The sequence below is a fragment of the Setaria italica genome, chromosome VII (genome assembly GCF_000263155.2).
Source record: "Setaria italica strain Yugu1 chromosome VII, Setaria_italica_v2.0, whole genome shotgun sequence".
Lineage (NCBI taxonomy): Eukaryota > Viridiplantae > Streptophyta > Magnoliopsida > Poales > Poaceae > Setaria > Setaria italica.
Window position 1 is genome coordinate 1,085,267 of NC_028456.1, and position 22,529 is coordinate 1,107,795.

At 44.0% G+C, this 22,529-nt stretch overlaps 1 protein-coding gene across 2 annotated transcripts; it reads right to left on the reverse strand.

Moving 5' to 3' along the window:
* Positions 1-13,698: 13,698 nt before the first annotated feature.
* Positions 13,699-17,809, reverse strand: LOC101761973. Of its 2 annotated transcripts, none has more exons than XM_022827985.1 (4): positions 17,447-17,809; positions 17,240-17,354; positions 14,201-16,133; positions 13,699-14,105 (listed from the first exon to the last, which is right to left on the reverse strand). In XM_022827985.1, exon 3 carries the CDS (start codon positions 15,896-15,898, stop codon positions 14,240-14,242), a length of 1,659 nt encoding a protein of 552 aa, XP_022683720.1. In that variant the 5' UTR covers positions 15,899-16,133; positions 17,240-17,354; positions 17,447-17,809; the 3' UTR covers positions 13,699-14,105; positions 14,201-14,239. The 2 variants fall into 2 exon arrangements, with proteins under 2 accessions (XP_022683720.1, XP_022683719.1); XM_022827984.1 differs by having other exon boundaries at positions 14,201-16,197.
* Positions 17,810-22,529: the final 4,720 nt, after the last annotated feature.

Below are 22,529 nucleotides of genomic sequence, written 5' to 3' on the forward strand. Positions count from 1 at the left end.
CTAGCGTCGGCAATTTTCTACTCCATCCGTTTCAAATTGTAGGTCATTTTAAAGACATATTAAAAAGTATGTATCTAGAAAAATTACAACGAATAGTAATTTTGGATGGAGGGAGTAATTAATAAGATTTGGTTTGGTGCTGTAAGAAGTAGTGATTGGTGCATCATCACCCTGATTAGACACAATTCCTCATTTCCAATATAGTTCAATAGGCAGTGCTACTTGTTCAGTTTTTTTCTTTAAAAGATATGCAGTCCTTTTCAAAGGGACGGCAAAAGCTCTTTGCCCGAAAAATGGATCCGTACGTCATAAAGGGAGGCAATACATGCACCTTTTCTTGTTTGTTTGATCGTTTTTTTTTCCAGCGGCAACTATCGACTTACAAGCCAAGCTACCTAGCTTGTAAGCAAGAGTTGGCAATTGTGACAACGTGATGAATGGTCGAGTTAATTTGCATGGACCTGTAAGTTTCTAGTATTCTTTACATGTTCCTAGCAAGAGTTGGCAATTGTGACAACATGAATGCTGTAAGAAATTTGCAGCTGGTAATCCCTAGCTCCAGAAATTATTAGAGCTAGAGTTATATTAAACATGCCCTAAATTGCTTAAAGGTACGGTACTAACAATTTGTTCCAGCCCTGATGGCTATCATTTTCTCCATCTCTTTTTCTCTTTATTGTCTAATTAGTGACTTGTTTTTTGTTGTAATCTCATTGGAATTGCTAACCACAACGTGTCCTATGATTAGCTTAACACTGAACAAATAATATATATATCTGTAATCCAAAATAAGCACTACTGCCCACTGCTATATATAAAATCTTACTTAAATCACTAGGATTGTTTCTACTTGTGAATTGAAGAGTTTAAGCACCTAGCTGTGATGTACAATCATAACGTTAAATAGAAGTGATAAAACACATGTTTGTGTTTGTCTTTAACCAAAAGGTCAAGTGTAGCCTACTCATGAAAGGAGATGCTTTATGTCGATTATTGATAGCAATGTGGGCAGGCAGTGGTTTTTCTCTTAGATGATGGCGTTTTTTTTATCGAATACGCAAGAGAATTGCGCATCTTTGCATCAACGTGCATCACAAATTGTGCGCCTACGAACCCCCGGAACTACGAGAGACTACTACATAAAGAGTAACAATGTTTTTGGTTCGGTGACTCCCATGGGCACCTAGGTCTACTACTCGCCGACGAGACAAGCTAAGTTCACAGCTCCTGCCTTGATCCAGAGTTGGCCCTCCGTCTTGATATTCTGGAGAAGGAGGTTGAGCTGTAGATGATCTCCTCTGAACACCCGCGCATTTCATTCTTTCCATAACTCCCATGTGACAAGAGCGCCCAAGGAGTCGAACCTTTTCTTTTTGGCCCGTTCCATCGGCTTCTAGCCTCCTTCCACCAATCCTGCAGTGTGTCAATTCCTTGTGCGGATTGGCATATGCACATACACACGCACACCTCACTGACTCACTCACACACTACATGTACACAGTCAGATCTACAACTACACAGGTTGTGTTTGGTTGCCTAGCTAAGTCTCCAACCAGGCTAGTCTAATGCAGCTCGTGATTGTTTGGTTGCCTGTTCAAAGTACATAGTCAGTCCAGCACAATGCAAAAAGAGCACCTAAGCCAGACCACACTAGTACGCCCGAATCGGATGTAGTAGCTGAGCCAGGCTAAATCTTAACCAGGCTAGATCTAAGCCATGTAACCAAACACAAGCACAAGTAGGATGAAAAGTAATGTGACAGATGTATGATGTGTACCCTTGGGCACATGCCAACTTTGCCAAGGCAGAGACAACAAGTATCTTTTCCCTCAACAAGGCTTTCCTAATAGAAGCATTGAACAGTCAAAAATTGAGATGGTACGAAATGACATGTTACAACAATACTCGGAATCAAATATAATTTCTCAAGTGAACAGCAAAAACTGTTGCAACTAATAAATAAAAACTAGATGCTGACAGTGCAAATGCTAGGAAGGAATAGTTGTTAACTCGAGTTTTACATAAACATAGATACTTATCAAGTTTAAAACGCATGAGGTTAAATGAGAAAGAAAAGGAGCATGTCTGGTGCACAAATCCAACTAAAATCCAACATGTTCTTTTACACACTTGACAAGTCCACCACTTGACACAAACTTTTACACACAGATTTGATAAATTGCAATAGTCTTTTACACACAGGCGACACAAATTGCAACGTAGTCTTACTAGTGCAACACACTTGAGACATGTAGATGTCGATCCACCGAGATTCACTCCCAAACCCAGATCTGCAGCAGATACGCGCACCCTCCAAGATTTGCATCCCTTGCAGTGCATCTGCAAGCATCACACAACTGCCTGTACAGCCAGGCGAGCATCGTTGAGCCCCAACTGTAGCCACGGATGTTGTCCCAATCCTGATCCAAAATTAGAAGAACCATTCAAGACATGGTGTTCCCGACTGCATCAGTTAGTAGGAAGGTGCTAACAAGGTGCCACAGCCAAACACGAGCATGCCTCTCCACAACCTCGTCAGCTGCTCCCGGTGGGCACACGCTGAAGTGCTCCCTTAACCATGCAGAGCTCACCCCAGAGGTCTTCTTCGAGTTGTCTCCCTCCTCGGGCTCTGGAAGCCTAATCCCAATGTGCAGCTCAACCATGTCACGCCAGTTCTCACTCTGAATGATCCCCATTACTGGAAGCCCCTCCAGTGGAAGACCAAGGATCATGGCCACGTCCTGCATGGTGACAGTCATCTCGCCGCACGGGAAGTGGAAGGTGTGAGTCTCCGGACGCTAGCGGTCGACCATGGCAGTCAACAAGGGTCCATCCATCGGAGGAAGGCCCGCAGCAACCTGAACAACAATGTCCAAAAATCCATCTCTCTGGAGGTACGACACGTAGCGCTCATCCCACCTAAGTGGGGAGTGCACTCGCGGCCGTAATGGCTTCAATTCCTACAAAACAACCAAATAATTAGAAATAAGATTGTTTCGTACCATACAAGGAAATGTAAACAAATGCAGAAAAGTTCTTTGCAAATAAATGGAAACAAATAGTATCATGTCAAATGGTATATTATCATTCAACTACAAATAACAATATACAGTGATAAGATTTACGCAGTCATGCAGACGGGTTCTAAACAAGCAAAAATGGACCACAATGCAACTCACCACTGAACGAGTATCTTTGTGCAAACATGTGTCCGTTTTTAGGTATGTCAAAAAAGCATGAGTCCAGCATGAAGCATGTTCACTGCCATAGCATATTTCATGAAGAACAGCTAAAATTATGAATGTAAAAAACGTATGTAAAAAAAATAAGAATGGCCTATGTGATTCAGATATCATGTCAAGAGGGTTTGAAGTTGTTTTTAAACAAAAGGTATTTATCATATGTGCACTGAGATAGAAGATACATGCAAGTGCGAAGTATATGTATGGTCAATGTTGCTATGGACCAAAATATTAAGTTGCACGTGGTTTCTAACATGCACAGTAAGACTATATAAATATCCGAATTTCAGGTGAATATACATAAAAATCGCACATAATCTCATTCATATATTATATAGTACCTCGTGGAGGTCGGCGAGGAGGTGGTCGCGGTGCTGCACATTGTACGCGGTCTTAAGGAGTGGGTAGAGTGGGGCCACTGTCCTAGAAAAGAATAAACAATATTCGTTAGTAAAAAGGTTCTTTGCATGATAAGTGGAGTAACAATGAAAATTTACTATCAATAAACATATTGTACATATTAATTGGACATATTGTATAAATAAACCTATCAATGCCATGTACACTACACAAATGCATGAATATCTACATAAATCGAAGCATGCAACAAGTTCTACACATCAATATCGCGCGCAGAGAGTCTAGTACGTATGAACTAAACATCATCTAACACATAACAACATTGCATTTCATCAGAATTTCAAATCAACAACCTAACCCTAGGTCACCTAAACATCCTCCGATCTACCTAAAGGAACAGTAAAACAAGGTAAAAAGTTAGGGGATATCTTCCAAACGAAGCGGTGAACGGTTCCAACTACTTTTCCCAACCAAAATCGTCAGATTTGGGGGTGGCAGGGGTCGGCAGCGAAGGAGTCGGTCGGGCTCGAGGGGTTCTGGAGGAAGAAAGAAAGGAGGGAGCCGGCGCGCGGCCTGTCAGGCGCTGCCGCACCAGGCCATGTCAGCGCCGCAAGCGCGAGGCCATGTCAGCGCCGCGCCAGCCCCGCACTGCGCCACCTTGGCACCTCCACTGCATCAGTGCATGTGGCGCGGCAGAGGCTTGCCAAAAGGGTTACCCAGTGCTAATAAAATTGGGATGGGTTTTTTATAAATATATTTTTAAAAAAGTTAAAAATAAAAAAATTCTCATCCAGGTAACTAAAGTAACTTGCTAGTGTGCTGTCAGGAAAAAAAACAGAAAAAACATTGTTAATGTGCCATTCATTGTTTTCTCTCGTATCTCCTGCATCGAAAATCTATGGTTGCAACATGAAAAAGATGCGAAAAAATAGCTCAATGTAAACATAATATTCGTGAGGAAAAATTCCCACCGCAACATTGAACACATGTTTCATGCAACATTTCCAAAAAATCATCATATGTTGAGTTGGGATTGAGCTCGTATGGGAAGAAATATTGCAACATGAAAAATTGCTAGATGAAACAACAAAAGCCAACTATTGCAACATCGAAACATCTCAGAAAATCAATCGTGCAACATCAGACGATACGTTCATTCGCAACACCCGCGCGCATCTACAGCGCTTGCAACATCCAAGAATCCCTACTGCAACATGTGAGATACCTATTGCAACATGGCAGTCGGGGGCTATCCATTGATGATGAGGAAAAAAACCCGCCGCAAGATCTATTTCGTGTTGCATGGAACATTCAAATCTTTTATTGAAAATGCAACATCCAGATAAAACATGTGTGAAACATATGCAAAATCTGGATCTACTTTGCAAACATCCACATGAAACACTTGCAACATTCTTCTGAAATACTTGAAACATACGCTTGCAATATGAAGCAAACCTTAGCAGGAGGAGCACTGCACAGAGGGATCCAACGCTAGGAAACGGTGCTGGAGGAGGATGGTGGCAGCCGGCGCGGCTCGTCCCTAGCTGCGGGGGAGCTGCAGCCCGCGCCCGGCAGCGCCCGACGCCTGACAGCCTTCCTCGTGAATCTCCCAGGCGGCCAAGCTCATTGTGGGCGGAGCAACTCCTTTAGCAGCCGGCGTGGCTCGCCCCTGGCCGCGGGGGAGCGGCGGCCCGCGCCCTCGACGCTCGAGCAGCACCTGACGCCCTTCCCAGGCTCCGGCAGCGTGCTTAGATCGGCCACGGCCTTGCCCCACAGAATCCATAAGCTCACGGGAAACGGGCGAAATCACGGCAATCCGCTGCCTCGCTCGTCGGAGTGCTGCCCGTGTCGCTGTCACGCTCACCACACTGACGCCGCTTCTCGCTGCCACGCTTGTCGGAGTGCCATGGCGTGTTGCTTATTCCTCGCCCGTCCGAACGCTGCCCCGATGTCATTGCCCCCATGCGGCCGCTGCGCTCGTCGGAGTCTCATCGAGCTGAATGGTTGGAAATTGGAGAGAGAGAGCAGTTGGGAGAGATAAAGAATGAAAGTAGAAAAATGTGTGGTGCAAGTTAGGCCACATCATTTTATACTATTCTAATTTAATTAACTAACAACACAAAGGTGGCGGAGATTAGAGCGTCTGATGCGTCGGACGTCCGCTCTTGAGCATTACCGGAAGCCCGCAACATCACCCAATGTGGTGGAACCGCCCAACTTAAATTGGCTTAAGTGCGCCTAATTGCTATCAGAACAACAATTATGCAAAACGCACTTAAAACAGTGTAAGTCCGGTAGTCCGTCAAGGGTTCTGTTCACAGAACTCCTTGAAAACCTCCACACGGGGTGTTCCATAGCCATACATTAGGATCGCTTCCACGATGGGATAGCATCAACAAACATTACATTTTTACAGAAATAACCGAGGTACGATTTATTACAAACCATAGATTGAAGAAACTTAACAATGCAAGTCAAACCATTGCTAAGAGTTTAAAATATAAAACACTCTGGGGTAAGTAATTAAACATCTAATTTTATTCTAGGGTATCATGAGACTCATAAGATACCCTAGTTCTTCGGTGCTTCCTCCTCGGTGGGTCCCTGCTGGGTTTCTGAAAACAACAACAAATGATCCCCTGAGTACGAAGTACTCAGCAAGTCTGACCCGACTAACCAATATAAATATTTTAGACACACTGTATGATAGCTTTATGGTGTACTGGCTGACTCACATTTTGCAGAAAGAGCTTACTATAAGTGAAACCTTAGTTTTATCTTTTATTTCAGATTGAGTTTGTTACCTGATGAGTCTAGATGATGAAAAATATTTTAGCAACCAGATGGAACTAAGTCATACAACATATTTATTCAAAAGCAACGGTTCCGTTCTCTTTGTTACACTACGATGCTTAAGCAATGATCAAGTGCATTCATATCCGAGAATTGCGGCGATCCGGACCGATTTACATCCTGCAGGAGATACCCGACTACCAGCTATGTACAACTGTCCAGTTGCACATAACGACCTTTCGATTAGATGTACCCAACGATTGGAAATATGACTACTCGAACCCAGGGCTGCACCCCCACATGGAACCCCATGTCTGGCGATCTCCACTGTGAGTTTCAGGCTATGCCCTGCCCTTCCACTGCACGCCAAGCACGGGTACGAAATATTTCCGATCAGAGAGCCAACCAACCTACCGGGCTTGCTGGTTCCCATATAGCAGTAAGCAACCAGGTAATATCACTTGATCATGGGTTAAAACAACGATCGGTCCTTAATCAAATTAATCGAGTAGACGGAACTACGGAACTCAAGACTCCTTTCTTGATTCCATCCAACCTTCCGTCCACTATCTTTCAAAACAGGTCATTTCTTTGATATACCTATGTATGAAAATGTTACCTTAGGTTGCTGAGTACCATAGGTACTCAGGAATGGTAGAGGTAGCACAACTATGCTTTACTAAGCTTGGGATACTTACTAATTATTGAACAAGTGGCAAAGATGTCCTTAATAAAAAGGTTGAATTGTGCATCAAAGTAAGGTTTCAATCAACTCCTAGACTTAATGTATTCATAAAGAAATAACCAATAGTTGGACACATGAAATAATAACTCCAAAATAAATAGGCATAGATGCACCGGGGCTTGCCTTGATCTGTAAAAATGTTAGCGTTGCCCGACGGTCCGGCTTCACAAGGGATCAACTCAATAATTTCCTCAAACTCTGGAGGTTCTTCAGAAATTTCCAGAAATTCCGCTTCTGGAGCTTCAATATCTACGATAAAGCGTATGCATGAGTCAGAGATGCAACTTTTTAAGCACAAGACTCTACAACTTCTTTCATGATAAAGTTGCAAGCCAACGGTGACATAGACAACTTAACTTCATGATAAAGTTGCAGGCCAACAAAACTTTACCCATAATGTCTAACTCGCGATTTAAACTCCCTTATGTAAATCCATTTTAGACTTTTATTTTTATTTTTGAAAAGCATTCGAAATAATTTCCCAGGTAAAAGAAAATGCAAATCTATAGATTAACATTTGTTTGGAATTAATCAAAACATTATTCAGAATTTTATTTATTTATAAAGCTTAAGCATTTATTTAAATATTTTAAGGAAAGGCATTAAATAAATACTTAAATCTTTATCTTTTAAAAGTAAGCCTTTTCTTTTATTTTTTTTGAAAAGCATCATAATTATTTTATGATCTTAAACTCTTAATTACTATAGATTATGGTTAATTTATAATTAGAAAAGCATTATTTCATATTTTATGTATTTTCAAATTATTATTTATTTAATACCTTTGATTAAAGGCACTCAATAAATACCCAAAAATATTTCCATAAACAATAAGTTTTAACAATTTTAATATGTAAAGGAGATAAAAATGAACCTATTAAAATTTCTTTTACTATTTTTGGGTGTGTTGGCGCTAGAAATCACTGATCGAATTCCCAACGTCGGACACACGACCCGAGAGAATCTGCTTAGCTCCTGTTCGGGTGATTGCCCTGGTGCGGTTCGCGCGGCGTGCCAGCCAATCTGACCTGTTGATTGGCAAGGAAATAAACGTGTCAGTTCCCAAAGGTTGTGATCGGCTAAGGTTCCGATCTTGAGAAAGCTTATCAGCGAATCGGCCGATTTGCAGTAATAAGGAAATCGGCTATGATGCAACCGATTACCAGGCAACGTTTATGAAGAAAACTACTAGAGTAATCTAAACAACACTACAGTAGCAACACTAGGAACAGATCTAATCGGCTATGCACGAAATAGGTAGATTAAACAGTAAAGTACAAGAAAAGCCGAAAGTATCGATTCCTAGCTGGATAACTAGTGTAGAACTAGAACAACAGGTAAAACCTAGAATTCTAGTAAGTATCGATAACTGGTGAATAAATCTAAACGAAACGACAGCGATGCGCCCGAAGTTAAAGCTTAGAAATTACTCGATAAACGGAACTTACAAGATTAGCCGGAGGTCAAGTTGATGCAGCCCCGCCAACCCGTACGAACTCGTGAAAAAAGGAGAAAAAGTGTTAGCGAAGTCGCCTGCTTGAAAGTAAGTACGAGGAAAAAGTAGTTTGTTGTATTGAGTTGATTGTGTTTACAGATCTACAAGGGTGGCTATTTATAGCCCCGTACAGACGACTTCTTATCCGACTAGAACTCTATCCCTAGTTTTAAACAGAAAAACCTCTTATCCGACTAGAACTCTATCCCTAAATTTAAACAAAAAACGAATATTTACAAGTACGATTCGTACTATTTTCACGCGCTTCATGGGCTGACCTCCTCTTCATCTTCATAATCTTTTTTAAGCCCACATCGGCCCAACTATTCCAACTTCCTAATCGGCCGATCACCTCTTTGGCATGGGGGTAACCGATCAGGACCCACACGTCGAGGGCTCAGACTCATCCCGACCCTGGGGACTAAGGTCGGACGAGGCGGAGATCCTCCTTTAGAGGGTCGGGCACGTCCGATCCCAAGCCTCAGGGGTCGGGCGAGGCGGAGATCCTCCCTTGGGGGGTCGGGCGTGTCCGATCCCAAACCTCAGGGGTCGGGCGAGGCGGAGATCCTCCCTTGGAGGGTCGGGCGCGTCCGATCCCAAACCTCAGGGGTCGGGCGAGGCGGAACTCATAGGATCAATCGGCCGATCCTCGACTGTAGCATCAATTGGCCGATCCTTGACTGTAGCACCAATCAGCCGATTTCCAATCATCGCCCTTGTATCTCGCCGCATCTTCCAATCTCCTCTTCTCCTAACGCCGATTTTACACATGTCAAAATCTGGCGTCAACAGGGTGCTCCTATGATTTTTGGTGAATTAAATAGTGCAGCAGTTATTAAATCTATTTTTAAAATCAAAAACTCCAAATCTTATCCGAAACCTCCCCTTGAAACTCTTTCTACCGGCCCTCCTCACCCTACCCTCACCGACGCGTGGGGCCCCTTGGACCGGCCCCTCTCTCCCTTTCTTTTCTACCCGTCGCCCCCCCCCTTTTTCCCCTTACTCTCCCTAGCGCGTGGGCCCCCAGTGCCAGGGGCTTCTTCCTCCTGGCGCCCCAAGGTAGGGCGCGGCAGCAGGGGCGGGGTCTCGCCAGCAGCGGCCTCCCCGGCGGCGTGGCCGGGCTGGGGAGAATCCCCAGGCCACGGCGCACCCACGGGCGGCGCTTGGCCCCCGGCGGCAGCCTGAGCCGAGCCCCCTACGGGTGGCGGCGGCAAGGCCTCGGCTGGCCGGTGCAAGGCCCGGTTGGTGGCACAAGCGGTCGGCGGAGGCGTCCTAAGGCGTTTACGCGACCTAAGGAGCCTCTAAACCCGAGCACAAGAGTGGAGAAGGGGAAGCACGGAGGGCTCACCGGAGGGGCAGTAGCGGCGGCGGACGGACAGGAGATGCGGCGGGTGTGGCTCGCCGGCGGGAAAACTGGTGGACGGGGTGGTGTAGGGTGTCGGCGAGGGGCTAGGGGAGCTTTGGGTGGAAGGAATCGAGGATTAGAGCGGTGGTGCGTTGGAATCGGCCGGCGGCAGTGCCGGTCACCCGAGCTCTGTTTTGTGGCGGTGAAAAGAATGGCGGCAGGGTGAACGGATGAGGGCGGGAGCGGTACAAATACGAACTTCTACCGCGTGCATGACGGCCACATCGACGACTTGAAGGCGTGCATGGCGTGATTGGGATTGTTGCGCTGGCCAGCGGGCAGAGGTGCCGGCGGCGGCACGGCTCTGTTCCTGCTCGCCTGTTTCCATCTTTCTTCTTCTTCTTCTCCGAAATTCAGACTTCCCCATCGACCACTTTCAAATCCGAAGGTCCAAATGTTCCTTAAGCAAACTTGTAGAGTAGCCCAAGTACTTCATTTGATAGATTGACCTCCAACCGAAATGATTACCCTAAGACCGAGATTTTGAAGCTCAAAGTTTCTGCCAGAACCTCCTGTTAACTAAACTTCAATGGTTCAGTTTCGTCAGGTACGGTGCAGGGCCATTTATACCTCTTTGAGCTTGATTTAAATTAGGCAAACTTGTTCCATGCAGCTTGACCCTTGCCCATCCTTGTTCTACAACTAACAAAAATTCCATTTTGCACATGAACTCATATATCTTTTACCGTAATTTTTCTGAATTTTGCTCTAAACATAGCCACTTGTTGCTGTTTTCAGACTTAGGAAAAATGCAGTTCAGTAGTTAGGCCGAAAATGGCCAGAGTGCTGATTTTGAGTCTCAATTTAAATTTGATTCCTTCACGATTCCTGATCAACAACACCCTATTAAACTTGTCCAAAGATCATGCTTCATTGTTGTGCAGTTACCTTGGTCCACTTACTTGGAAAGTTTGGCAGAAATCAATTTCCAAAGTGGATACTCATCATGTTTTTCTGAATTTTCCTGTTTTCGAATAATGAATAGTACTCACTTGATTTTGATTTTCAATTGCATTTCTTGAGGAGTTTGGGACTTGATTTAATGTCCAATTTCATTCCCTTAAGTTCTAAACTTCCTCAAGCCTCAACTTCATATTTTTGATAAATTTTTCCGAATTTAAATCTCCAAATTGCAATTTTGGCTAAATTCGGCTCAAATTTGACTTTGACTCAAGTTACCTTCCTTTAATCCAAACTTCACCATTAGCTTCTTAAGGTCATACTTATGTTGTCATTAACACTAGGTGTTACACCCAAAGCCTGCAACGTCGACACCACAAAAATTAGATGGTAAGACGTATAACTCACCACGAAAACGGACGGATCAATGTTGACCTCATCCTAATCGTAGTAAGAATGTTCTCTAGTTGTGGTATGCGAACACATACCTTAGATCAGTCTCAATGGGGCTTTCATATGAGTTCATGAGCATTAAATTTGGTTGCCACATCAGCAAAATTGCTAACTTGGCAAGGTCATGACGAGGGGAGTTCCATCAGATGAGAGGGAAGTTTCACCCCCACGACACCTAATGAAGCTGTGCATTGAGATTGGCCTTATTAATTGAAACAAGATAAAATAATTAATCACCCAACAATATGCAGCCAGCTTCATTGATTACAAATTTGTTTCAAGAATGTTTCTCGAAATCAACATCGTCACACCATGGGGTTCCAGGGGACTGATAGACACACAAGACAACACAATCCCATCAAACCCTCTTATTTCAAAGCGCACACACATAGCAAAGCAAGACCAAACACATATGGTACGTTTGTCAGATACGCATACAAATCAACATAGAAAAAAGCATATTTTAACACACTGAATTTGGTAGATACCACATGAAAAAATCCGGTTGTCTCGTGTCCTCACTCTTTACATTTCAACACTTTTTTTAAGCATTTACTTCCTACAATTTGCTTGTTTTTTTTGCTCTTGATCAAGTTATGTTTGCTTTGCTCATATCTTGCCTAAGGAAATGATGATCATGTTAGTGTGCTCTCCTTGCTAGGTCCTTTGTTTGCTAGTGTGCTTAGTTTCTAGGTTTGAACCTTGTAGATTGGGCAACAATAGAAATCTAGGCTAAGATTTACTTTTCTTGTTCTAGAAATTTGAAAAAGTCCCGATTCAACCGACCTTCTTGGCAACCGATCCTTACAAGAATTCAGAAACTTCCTTCAAGAGAAAATGTAGTGTTTTTTTAGAAAAGGGAATATGTATTATTATTCCAAGAGAAAATGTATTGTTGCAAGCGAGAAATGCAGATCCTGCAATGAGCTCTTCGATCCATTGCTAGTGAATTGAGAGATGCAGATAATAGCTGTTGCCGTGGCTTTCAGAAAAATAATATATTCTTGCTATTTACTCTTTGCTTGGAGCATGAGCTAAAGAATAAAGATGGAAGGAAATTTTCTTTAGTAAAAACATAGTTATACGGAATGAATTTTGTTTGAAGTATTGACATGCAAGGAACCTTTTCGCTTTAAACATGGAAAGAACCGTCGTCTAGGTAAGAAAATTATCTTTAATTTGAAGAAGCTTTTTATTTTGAATAACTCTCTTTATTCAGGCTTCATATATCGGTCACATTCTGCTTTTTTTCCCCTCATCTAATGCCTGCGTGAACACTACTCTGCTCTGCAACTGTCTAAGCACGACATGACCAGATTACCACTCTTCTGTGAAGGATCGACACGAAGATTAACTACTGGAAATGCAAACTGCAACATGGATGCCACTTGTCACTATAAGAATGACATAAAATTCCCACCTTCTAAGCCCATTGTGTCCAGACATCTTTTCCCCAGAGGAAATTAAGGCATAACTGCAGAACATTAACCCTCAAAGCAAGTTAGTTGAGGTTTTCCAATGAGCTCTTGGGTCCATTGGTAGTGAAGTGAGCTTCAGGTAACAGCTCTTATCGAGGCTTTATAGAATAACATATGAAATTGCTCTTTGATCTTCTCTTCCGGCTGCAGCTAAAGAACAAAGACGCAAGTAACTTTTCTTTTAAAAAAACTAGTCACATGGAATGAAATTTTGCTTGAAATAATCATATGGAAGGAACCGTTTTTTAAAACAAAAAATAAAGAGATGGAAAGATCTGTCGTCCAGGTAACTAAAGTAACTTGTTAGCGTGCTGTCAGAAAAAAAAACAGAAAAAACATTGTTAATGTGCCATTCATTGTTTTCTCTCATATTTCCTGCATGCGTCGAACGCTCTGCTCGTGCTCCTGCTTAGTCACGCCATGACCAGACCACCTCTATTCTGTGAAAAATTTATTACTCAAGCATTACTTATTTAGCAGGAAGCAAGTAGGAACTGTATAGATTTCGCTGTCACCCAAAGCCTGCAACGTCGACGCCACAAAAATTAGATGGTAAGACGTATAACTCACCACGAAAATAAACAGATCAATTTTGTCCTCATCCTAACCGTAGTAAGAATGTTCTCTAGTTGTGGCATATGAAGATCAATCTCAATGGGACTTTCATGAATTCATGAGCATTAATTTGGTTGCCACATCAGCAAAATTGCTGACTTGGTAAAGTCATGACGAGAGGAGTTCCATCATATGAGAAGGGAGTTTCATCTCCAATACATCCAATGAAACTGTGCATTGAGATTGGCCTTATTAATTGAAACAAGATAAAATAATTAATCACCCAACAATATGCAGCCAGCTTCATTGATTACAATTTGTTTCAAAAATATTTTTCGAAATCAACATCGTCACACCATGGGGTTCAAGGGGACTGATAGACACACAAAACAACACAGCCCTATCAGGCCCTCTTATTTCAAAGCGTACATACGTAGCAAAGCAAGACCAAACACATATAGTACGTTTGTCAGAGACGCATACGAATCAACATAGAAAAAAGCATATTAACACACTAAATTTGGCGGATATAGGCAGCATCGGATGCCAATTGTTTATTCTTGAGGAAACACATCGAAGACTTGGCTAGGCAAACAGTTGGACCCTCGCGGCGAGGTAAGCACGCAATAGAAAGCAGAGCTTGCCGCTGTCGTCTCTCCTCAAACCCCCATGAAATCTATGGATGAGTTGATAACACAAGTGATTAATGGAACGTGAAATGAAACTAAAAAGAAAAAAATAATGAAGAGGAAATAACTCATGTGGACGTACCTGGACAGGCGAGCAAGCAGCAAAGTACATGAGGCCGGTTCACCGGAGAACCGTGGTTCTCAGCAATCGCTTCTTGTAGTACGTCGGGTGGCGTGGCGCAAAGAGGGAGGGCTGGTGGCCGACGTCCAGCCCATCCCACTCCAGGTTGTCCCACCAGTCCTTCTCGCAGTCCACAGCAACAAGACGTCCGTGTCGACGATGGCGGTCAGTGGCCGGGAGGCGCCTCAAGCCCCAGCAGCCCCTGATGCGGACAGTCTCCAGCTCCGGAGCAAATATTTTTGCCTCGCATATCTGTTGCAGGCAGGAGAGATCGTGCAGGTACAAGTGCTTGAGCTTTGGGAATTCCAGCATGCCATTTGGATGCCCGGTAGCGACTCGCTTCAAAAAGCCAGACTCCACTGGGAAGACCTGTTTGAGGTCACGGCAGCAGACTATGTGGATGGTCTCCAGGCTGGACAAGGTATCTCCCCATGACAACGGGAGGACAAATTGGAGCCTGGGGCACATGTGCAGATGTATGGCCTGCAGTTTTGCAAAGGATTTAATGTCGTCCCCGTCAAATGGCCTTCCTCTGCTCCAGATCGAACGGGCCATCAAGAGATCAGCTGCCCAAAAGGTCTCCAGTTGCTTAAAATAAATTTCCTGGCCATCATAGTTAGTATGGAAGACAACTTCCAACTTTGGGCATTTCTCCACACGGCACCACTTAAGAGCAGGGTAATGAATTTCCTGGCCAGTTGATGCAATGTGCTTAGGGATGATAGTGGTGATGGAACAACTGTCGTGCACGTGCAACGACATGACCCTGTCCATCATAAACCTTATAGCCCTGGCCGATGTGCTTTGTGGATTGAGCACTTCAGTGTTGATTGCCCCCTGACCGATCTCAACATGGAGGTCTTGTGGCTCAAACTGCAGCGCACTACTGCCATCAGCTTTATTAGTAGCTATCTCTTCAATGCTGATGTCATTGTAGATGAGGCATGCCATGGAGATTAATGGCTTGTGTAGATTTGACGACCGAACATGTTTTTTAGTCCTGCTAATAAAAATGCCATCATCATTGCTAGTGCACGACAGGTTGAGATTCAGCTTAAATGGGGTAGTGATCCAGCGAAACACTTCACCATCTGTTGCCACCAACGACTGAAAGAACCTCATGTCTGTGACAGAAACACGTGCATGGCAGTACTTTTCCTGCTCTGGGCAGACAAGAGAATCACGTGATGTTTCCGTCAACACTAATTCCTGTCGCGTATCAATGCATACTAACCTCAGTTGTTCCATCCTTTTTTCTGGCCAAATAATTGAACGGAGCTGCTTGCATCCTATCAGGAAGATTCGTTGAAGATTTTGAACTTGGATCTCCTTTTTCAGGTCTAGAATTTTCACCGGTGTGCCAGAGAGGTCCAGCTCCTCAAGCTTTGAAAGGGATCCAAGCAATGTTATGTCCACCAAGTTTGCACAACCGGCCAAGGTGATACGTGATATTTTAGCTGTACTGCGACCATCATCCCCTGCTCCGGCATCGAAACTGAATGACTCAAGTGATGGAGGTAGTCCTGGACCAACATGATCCAACTCAGCACAACCATCTAGGATGAGAGTTTTCAATCCAGTTGCCCCAGACAAGCTCGGCAAAACTTGGATGGCATTGTTTCCAGATAGGTCAAGGATTTCCAGCTTCAACATATCCATAAATTCATTTTCTAAACCTGTCTCCCAAGAGCTTGTAGGCTTGATTACTCGAAGCTTGCGAAGGTTCTGCAGTTGTCCCCATGCAAGGTTGCTGCGCCAAATCCTTCCATTCTTTACATGAATCTCTCTGATGTTTATACCACCCTTTTGATGATTCAACCACTTTTGATGATTCAAGCACAATATGTAGGAGATACACTTGGCAGCTATTGTTGGGGTGATGCTCTGCTTATTACTGTAAAAGTGGTTGACAAAGGGATTATTGTTTCAACCGCCTCCTCGACTCTCAACGCATAAAGCTGCATGACACGATTTATCAGTTGACGTCACTCTCGACCCCATAAATATACGTAGTAAGTAGTTATTACTGTATCAATTAATTAGCCCGATCTACATATACACACCATATATAATTAGTGACCGAGTCGAAGTACGTAGCAGTTTGATTCCTGAGAGTCGATTGTGGTATGTAGCTGGATATGTACAACACTTCACGCCATTATAGCCGTGCAGAGAAGAGAAACACACGCAACTATAGTATAGCATTTCACGGGAATAATAAATTGATGGCCCTTCCTATGAAGATTGTGACTTGTATTTAGCAGTATAGGGTAGAATTAGTGTCATACTCTGTAACCTGAGCCTCCTCGCAAATTTGAGAGGAGGGCTGCTGTTGTAACCATGACGGTATAGCAACAAGCTCGCAGGGGGAGGCGACATGATGCTGGACCCCAGAATGACCGGTGTTGTGGTATTGGGGATCGGAGGAGCACCCGTAGTCATGCTCTGGGGATGTAGGCTTCGGACGAACCTCGTCAACAAAAATCGTGTCTCCGTTGTCATCTGTGATCGTGCAAATTCATCTCGGTAGATCTTCCGTTGATGGAAATTAGCAGGCGGCTCGTTGCTGTGGAGGGCTAATTTCTAACAACACTAAATAGCCGTGCAGAGAAGAGAAACACACGCAACTATAGCATAGCATTTCGCGGGAATAATAAATTGATGGCCCTTCTTATGGAGATTGTGCCTTGCAAATAATTGGTGACAATGCGGAGCATCTCGGGTTTGGTAATATAAAATTTGTTTGCATATAGTTGGTACATGCCCTGATGATTTCTACAGCTAACGATATACTTCATGAATTACAGTTATCCTGTCAATGGACCCTAACTCCGTGGGCAGCCATGTCGATGGGAAATTCTTCCGGTTAAAATAAAAAATTGTAACCGGTTTTCCTATTTTATTTAAGTATAGCACCAACATTCTTGACTGGTACATTTGAGCATTTTCACATGTCGCTGATATAGTGCAAGTAACTGCATGGAGCGGAAAAGGAGGTACCTGCATGGTGAATTTGTCTGTGTAGGAAGGACCCCGAAATTAACGAAAGAAGCTCCAGAAATCTAACCCATCTCTGCACCTCCAGATGAACCTCCACTAGCACCGAATAAAAATTCTAGCCATACAAGAACACATATGTTAATCAGTGTAGCTATTCTTGAGAGATTAGACTAAAGGTGCATCTAGCAATTGATAATAAAAACGTACCTCTTGGGATTTGGCAAGGTAGCTGCAAGGTGTTCTGTTTGGAGAAAACCCAAGAAACTCTCTCCAGGTGAAAATTTGTTGTGGCCAGGGAGAAGTACAGAAAATTAACCGTCAAGGCAAGCAATTTGCTGGTGTGCAATGAACTCTTCTATTGGTTAGTTGCTCGGGCTTCGGGTAGTAGCTGTGGGTGTGGATTTCAGAAAAGAACATATGCGTTGCTTTCCCTATGGAGGAAGAAAACAGAGCTCCATGGATCTAGGCCATCTCAGGACCTCCACATGGAAAGCACAGGTCTTTGCTTGGGGTTGGAGGAAGAATAAAGATGAATGGGCTGTCGTCCAGCTATGCAAAGTAGATTGGCAAATCGTCGATGCGGCACCAAAGAGAAACCGTTGTTATTCCCTCCGACTCTCCCAGTGTAGATGATGTGTCTGGTAACATTTTCATAAGAGCTCTTTTATACTAGGCTATACTAGTGTTGGATAAGGACTAGTATAAAAACATCCAACGGTTAAGATTAATTGTATACTACTCAAAACTTCTCGTATGGTATAGATAGTATACGTGAGAGTATAGTTTGTATATGGGTATTATAGGAAAGATTGTAAATGGCATTACTGTAATATAGAGACCCCATTCACCTCTCCTCTCCATTCATATCTCCCAATCTTGTGCGGGGGCGATAGCAGTGAAGGAAAGAACTTTGATGTGCCGTCTTGAACTTGGAGACAGAGGGTAGCAAGTACTGACTAGCTTCCTTGTAATCCTTGTATATACCTGAATGAATTGGTGATAGGTTGAAATACAGATTCATGATAGCTGACATCTGACAGTGTAATGAGTAATAATGTATGTCTGCAGTCATGTTTCTTGAATGTAATGTGACAGAATGCTATCTTGTTTTTATAAAAGTCATGATGGGAAATTTACATATTAAAAATTCTGCGACACTCTGTGTTTCATCCGGTTTTTGTGACACCTGAATTTTGTTTTCAATGCAAAGTTGCAAATGAATCAGATTTCACTGTGACATGCTACGCCACAATTCTTGTGTGTTAAGGAAAGGAGTTCATCCACTGAATCTTCATTCAACGTTGATGCCAATGAATCAGATCACACCTAAGAAAGTAGGCAAGTAATTTTCATGTAATTCTGAGCTTGCTTACAAATTTTTTTCGAGAATACACAGGAGAGCTGCGTATCATTATATTAAGAAAAAAAGTAATGATACAATGCGAGCCTTTCCGGGCACACGCACACAGTTTCTTTTACAATAAAAATCTAAATTGTAGTAAAAAACAACTCTTGATCGGGCAACATGGATCGCTATCTGAAATGCTTAACCGGCGATATCTAACTCGCTGCTAGTGTTGCTCCCTAATGTGGCCATGGGAGGGTAGCGAGAAGCCTTGCGCCACCTGCACACCATAGGGAGGCCTCATCCAGGATCTCCCATGTCAGTTGCCCAGGATTCTTCTCAGTTCCCCTTTGATAAACGCGATCGTTCCTTTCTTTCCAAATTTTCCATGCGATCAGCATGAACATTGAATCAATACCTTTCATCCTTGCTAAATCAAAACCCCGTCGTCTGATGATCCAGTAGTCTGATAGCGTTTGGTTTGCAGTAGCAATGACAGTATGAAGGTGCAACATGCTGGCGATTGAGTGCCAAATCTGCCGGGTATAAGAACAGGTAACAAGCAGATGGGCTGCTGTTTCAATATCCTGCTGGCATAGTGCGCATTGGACACTGTCCTGTAATCTATGCCAATTTCTCCTTGCCGCTGTCCACAATCTATCTTTGATTGCCAGCCACATGAAAAGCTTAACCTTGAGAGACGCCCAAGCCTTCCAGATGAACTTCGCCGCCGTGAATTTTGTAGTGCCACGGAAGAATGATCTGTATGCCGATTTGGCGGAGTATATGCCCAATGCTTCCCATCTCCAAGAGACCCTGTCTTCAACACCAGTGAGGAGCTGCACGCCTGATAGGACATGCCAAAGTTGGACATATTGAGAAATTGCTGTTACTGTAGCTCGTCTGGCAATATCTCTAATCCACTGTTTTTCACGCATGGCTTGAGCTACTGTCCTCGACTTCTTGATCCGTGGCGTGATGAGGTTGCAGAGATCGGGTGCAAGAAGACATGGTGATGATTGTGCTAACCAGTGGTCGATCCAAAACAAGGCAAGGTTGCCATCTCCTAACTGAACCTGGATTGACTCCTGAAACATCTGATGGAGCATGGTGTCTTTTCTGAACTACACAGGTAGTAGCTTCCATGGTCTTTCGGCATCCGTTTTGCGCAACGAAAGCCATCGTAGCCGGAGTGCAAATGATGCAATGCGAAGGTCAGGTATTCCCAAGCCACCAAACTCAGTTAGCCTATGCCGTTAGCCAGTTAACCATGCAGTGCCCCCACCAGTGCTTTATGCTTCCCTGATCAAAGGAACCCACGTTGTCTTCTATCAATTTCTTGAAATACCCATTCAGGGATCTTGAGGGAGATCAAGGTACGAGTACATATTGAGCTCATAACCACCTTAACCATGGTTAGTCTCCCAGCTCTGTTCATTAATGGCGCCTTCCAGGTGGGAATATTGGCTGAGACCTTGTCAATCAATGGCTGAAGATGTGTTTTCTTCAGGCTTCCCACAATCAAAGGCAAACCCAAGTGTTGAATGGGGAATTCAATAGCTCGGGCAGGAATGATGTTACTGATTGAATTGAGCAATTGTTCTGAGCAAGCTATGGGTGCGGTGAGGCTGTTGTGTAGGTTAGTACGCAGTCCTGAGGCATCTCCAAAGAATTGCAAAATCTCCGTAATTGTGATCATATCCTGCAGCTTTGGTGATATAAATAAAAATGGCATCGTCTACATACAGTGAACACTGATGAAGGATTGCCCGATCTGCAGGGGCTGATAGCACTCCTTGCTCAACTGCCATCTTCAGTAGCCTATTTAGGATCTCCATCAACAAAATGAAGAGCATGGGAGATAAGGGATCTCCTTGCCTTAAGGCTCTGGCATTATCGATTGGAGGACCTGGTGTGCCATTGAGAATGGCCCTCGTGGTAGTTGTGGAGATCAGCACAGAAACCCAATCTCACCATTTTGTCCCAAAACTCATTGATTGCAATACCTGAAGCAGGAAAGGCCAGCCAACCGAGTCAAATGCTTTGGAAATGTCCAATTTCAACAGCAGGGTGGGTTTCTTCTTTCTATGCAGTGTCTTAGCTGCTTGCTCCACGAACTTAAAGTTGTCATGGATGGATCGTCACTTGATGAATGCACTTTGGTTGTTGTTGACCAAGTGATCCAATTCTGGTGCCAGCCGATTAGCTAGAAGCTTTGCCACAAGCTTAGGGAAGCTGTGTATAAGGCTTATTGGCCTGTAGTCTGAAGGTGATTTAGGGTGTTGTCCTTTTGGAAGAAGTATGATTAGAGCTCCATTCACTCTATGCATTTGCTCACAGCTTACTCTGTAAAAGGCATTGAAGGCCGACAGGATGTCCTCTTTAATTAATGGCCAGGCCATTTTGTAGAATTCAGATGTGAAGACGTTGGGGCCGGGGGATTTTTCATTGGGTAAAGTCTGAATTGTCTTCCAGACTTCTTGCTCGGATAAGGGGGCGTCCAAATGACTAAGGTTGGCTTGTTGCACACCTATGGTAGTGAGGTCAATGATCTCTTTCCTTTGTGATGGCGTCCCTAGAATCTCCTAGAAGTCGCTATGCAGCATTTTCTCTTTCTCTTCATGTGTGATTGCCACTGTCCCATTGCACTCAAGTTTGGACACGAACTTCTTGTTAGTACGGTGACTACATTGTAGATGAAACAATTTGGTGTTTGCATCCCCATCCCTTAGGTAGGTCAGTTTTGATTTTAGACGCGCCATGGTTCATTCCAGCGATGCTAAGCCCATTACTTTGCATTTCATCTCCTTTCTAAATTGGCTTTCTTCCTGTATGAGCATCCTGTGCTCTTGTGCCTTGTCTAGCCAGAGGATCAGTGTCTTAGAAATTACTATCTACATTCTTACCTGACCCACGCTGTGCTCACTCCAGCTTTGGAGTTCATGCACCGTGTTCTTGAGCTTTTGCTCCAACCTGACAAAAGGATCAGCAACATTGTGCTGACACGACCATCCACATGTGACGGCGTCCATGTACCCTGGCATTTTCAACCACCAAGCCTCAAAATGAAACCTTCTTTTGACGCTGAATGCCGCGTTGGTGGAGAGGAGCAGTGGGCAATGATCTGACATATCGGAGGAGAGAGCTCAAAGGAAGGAGAAGGGAAAATTGATGTCCCATTCGACTGAGACAATCACCCTGTCAAGCTTCACCAAAGTTGGATCGGCACGTTCATTACTCCATGTATATCTACGACCATGGAGGTAGATGTCTTTCAATTGCAGCTCATCAATCAGTCATTAAAAACGGGCCATGTTCCTGCGGTTCACAGTGGTCCTGTTCTTGTCCCCCTCGTGAAGGATCAAGTTGAAGTCGCCGGCAATGAGCCACATCGGCATGATGGCGCTATGAACATGGCATAACTCATCCAAGAACTCCATCTTTTCAGCGTCGGTTTGCGGTCCGTAAACCATGGTGAAACACCACGGATCTGTAGCGATGTTCGTGGACACAGTGATCATGATGGAGAACCTTCCTACATGTAGCGTGGAGCACGATGCATCCGGACCCTTGCAAGCAACAAGAATGCCCCCGCTAGCGCCAACAGACGACAAGTACGCGAAACTGGAGAACATGCTCCCAAGTGTTCCAGAATCAATGAATGGCGTGATTACATGTAATTTGGTTTCTTGAACGCACACAATCGAGGCTCTGGACTCCAGTGCAACCGTGCCCGGAGTGTCCTGGCGGCACCACGCATTCAAGCCGTGGACGTTCCATACCAATATATTTTGATTTTCAACTTCCATGGGAGGTGGCAACAATCTGAGTTGGTGGATCCTTCGACAGCGACTATCAAGCGTTGGCGTCGCCCACATCGCTCGCGGTCTGCAAGAGATCAGCATCCGTAAGATGGGTTGCCGCCGGGAAGATATCTCGCAACAC

Bases quoted from the DNA above. Each gene is read 5' to 3' on its own strand.
- LOC101761973 (XM_022827985.1), bottom strand. From the start codon at position 15,898: ATGGATATGTTGAAGCTGGAAATCCTTGACCTATCTGGAAACAATGCC.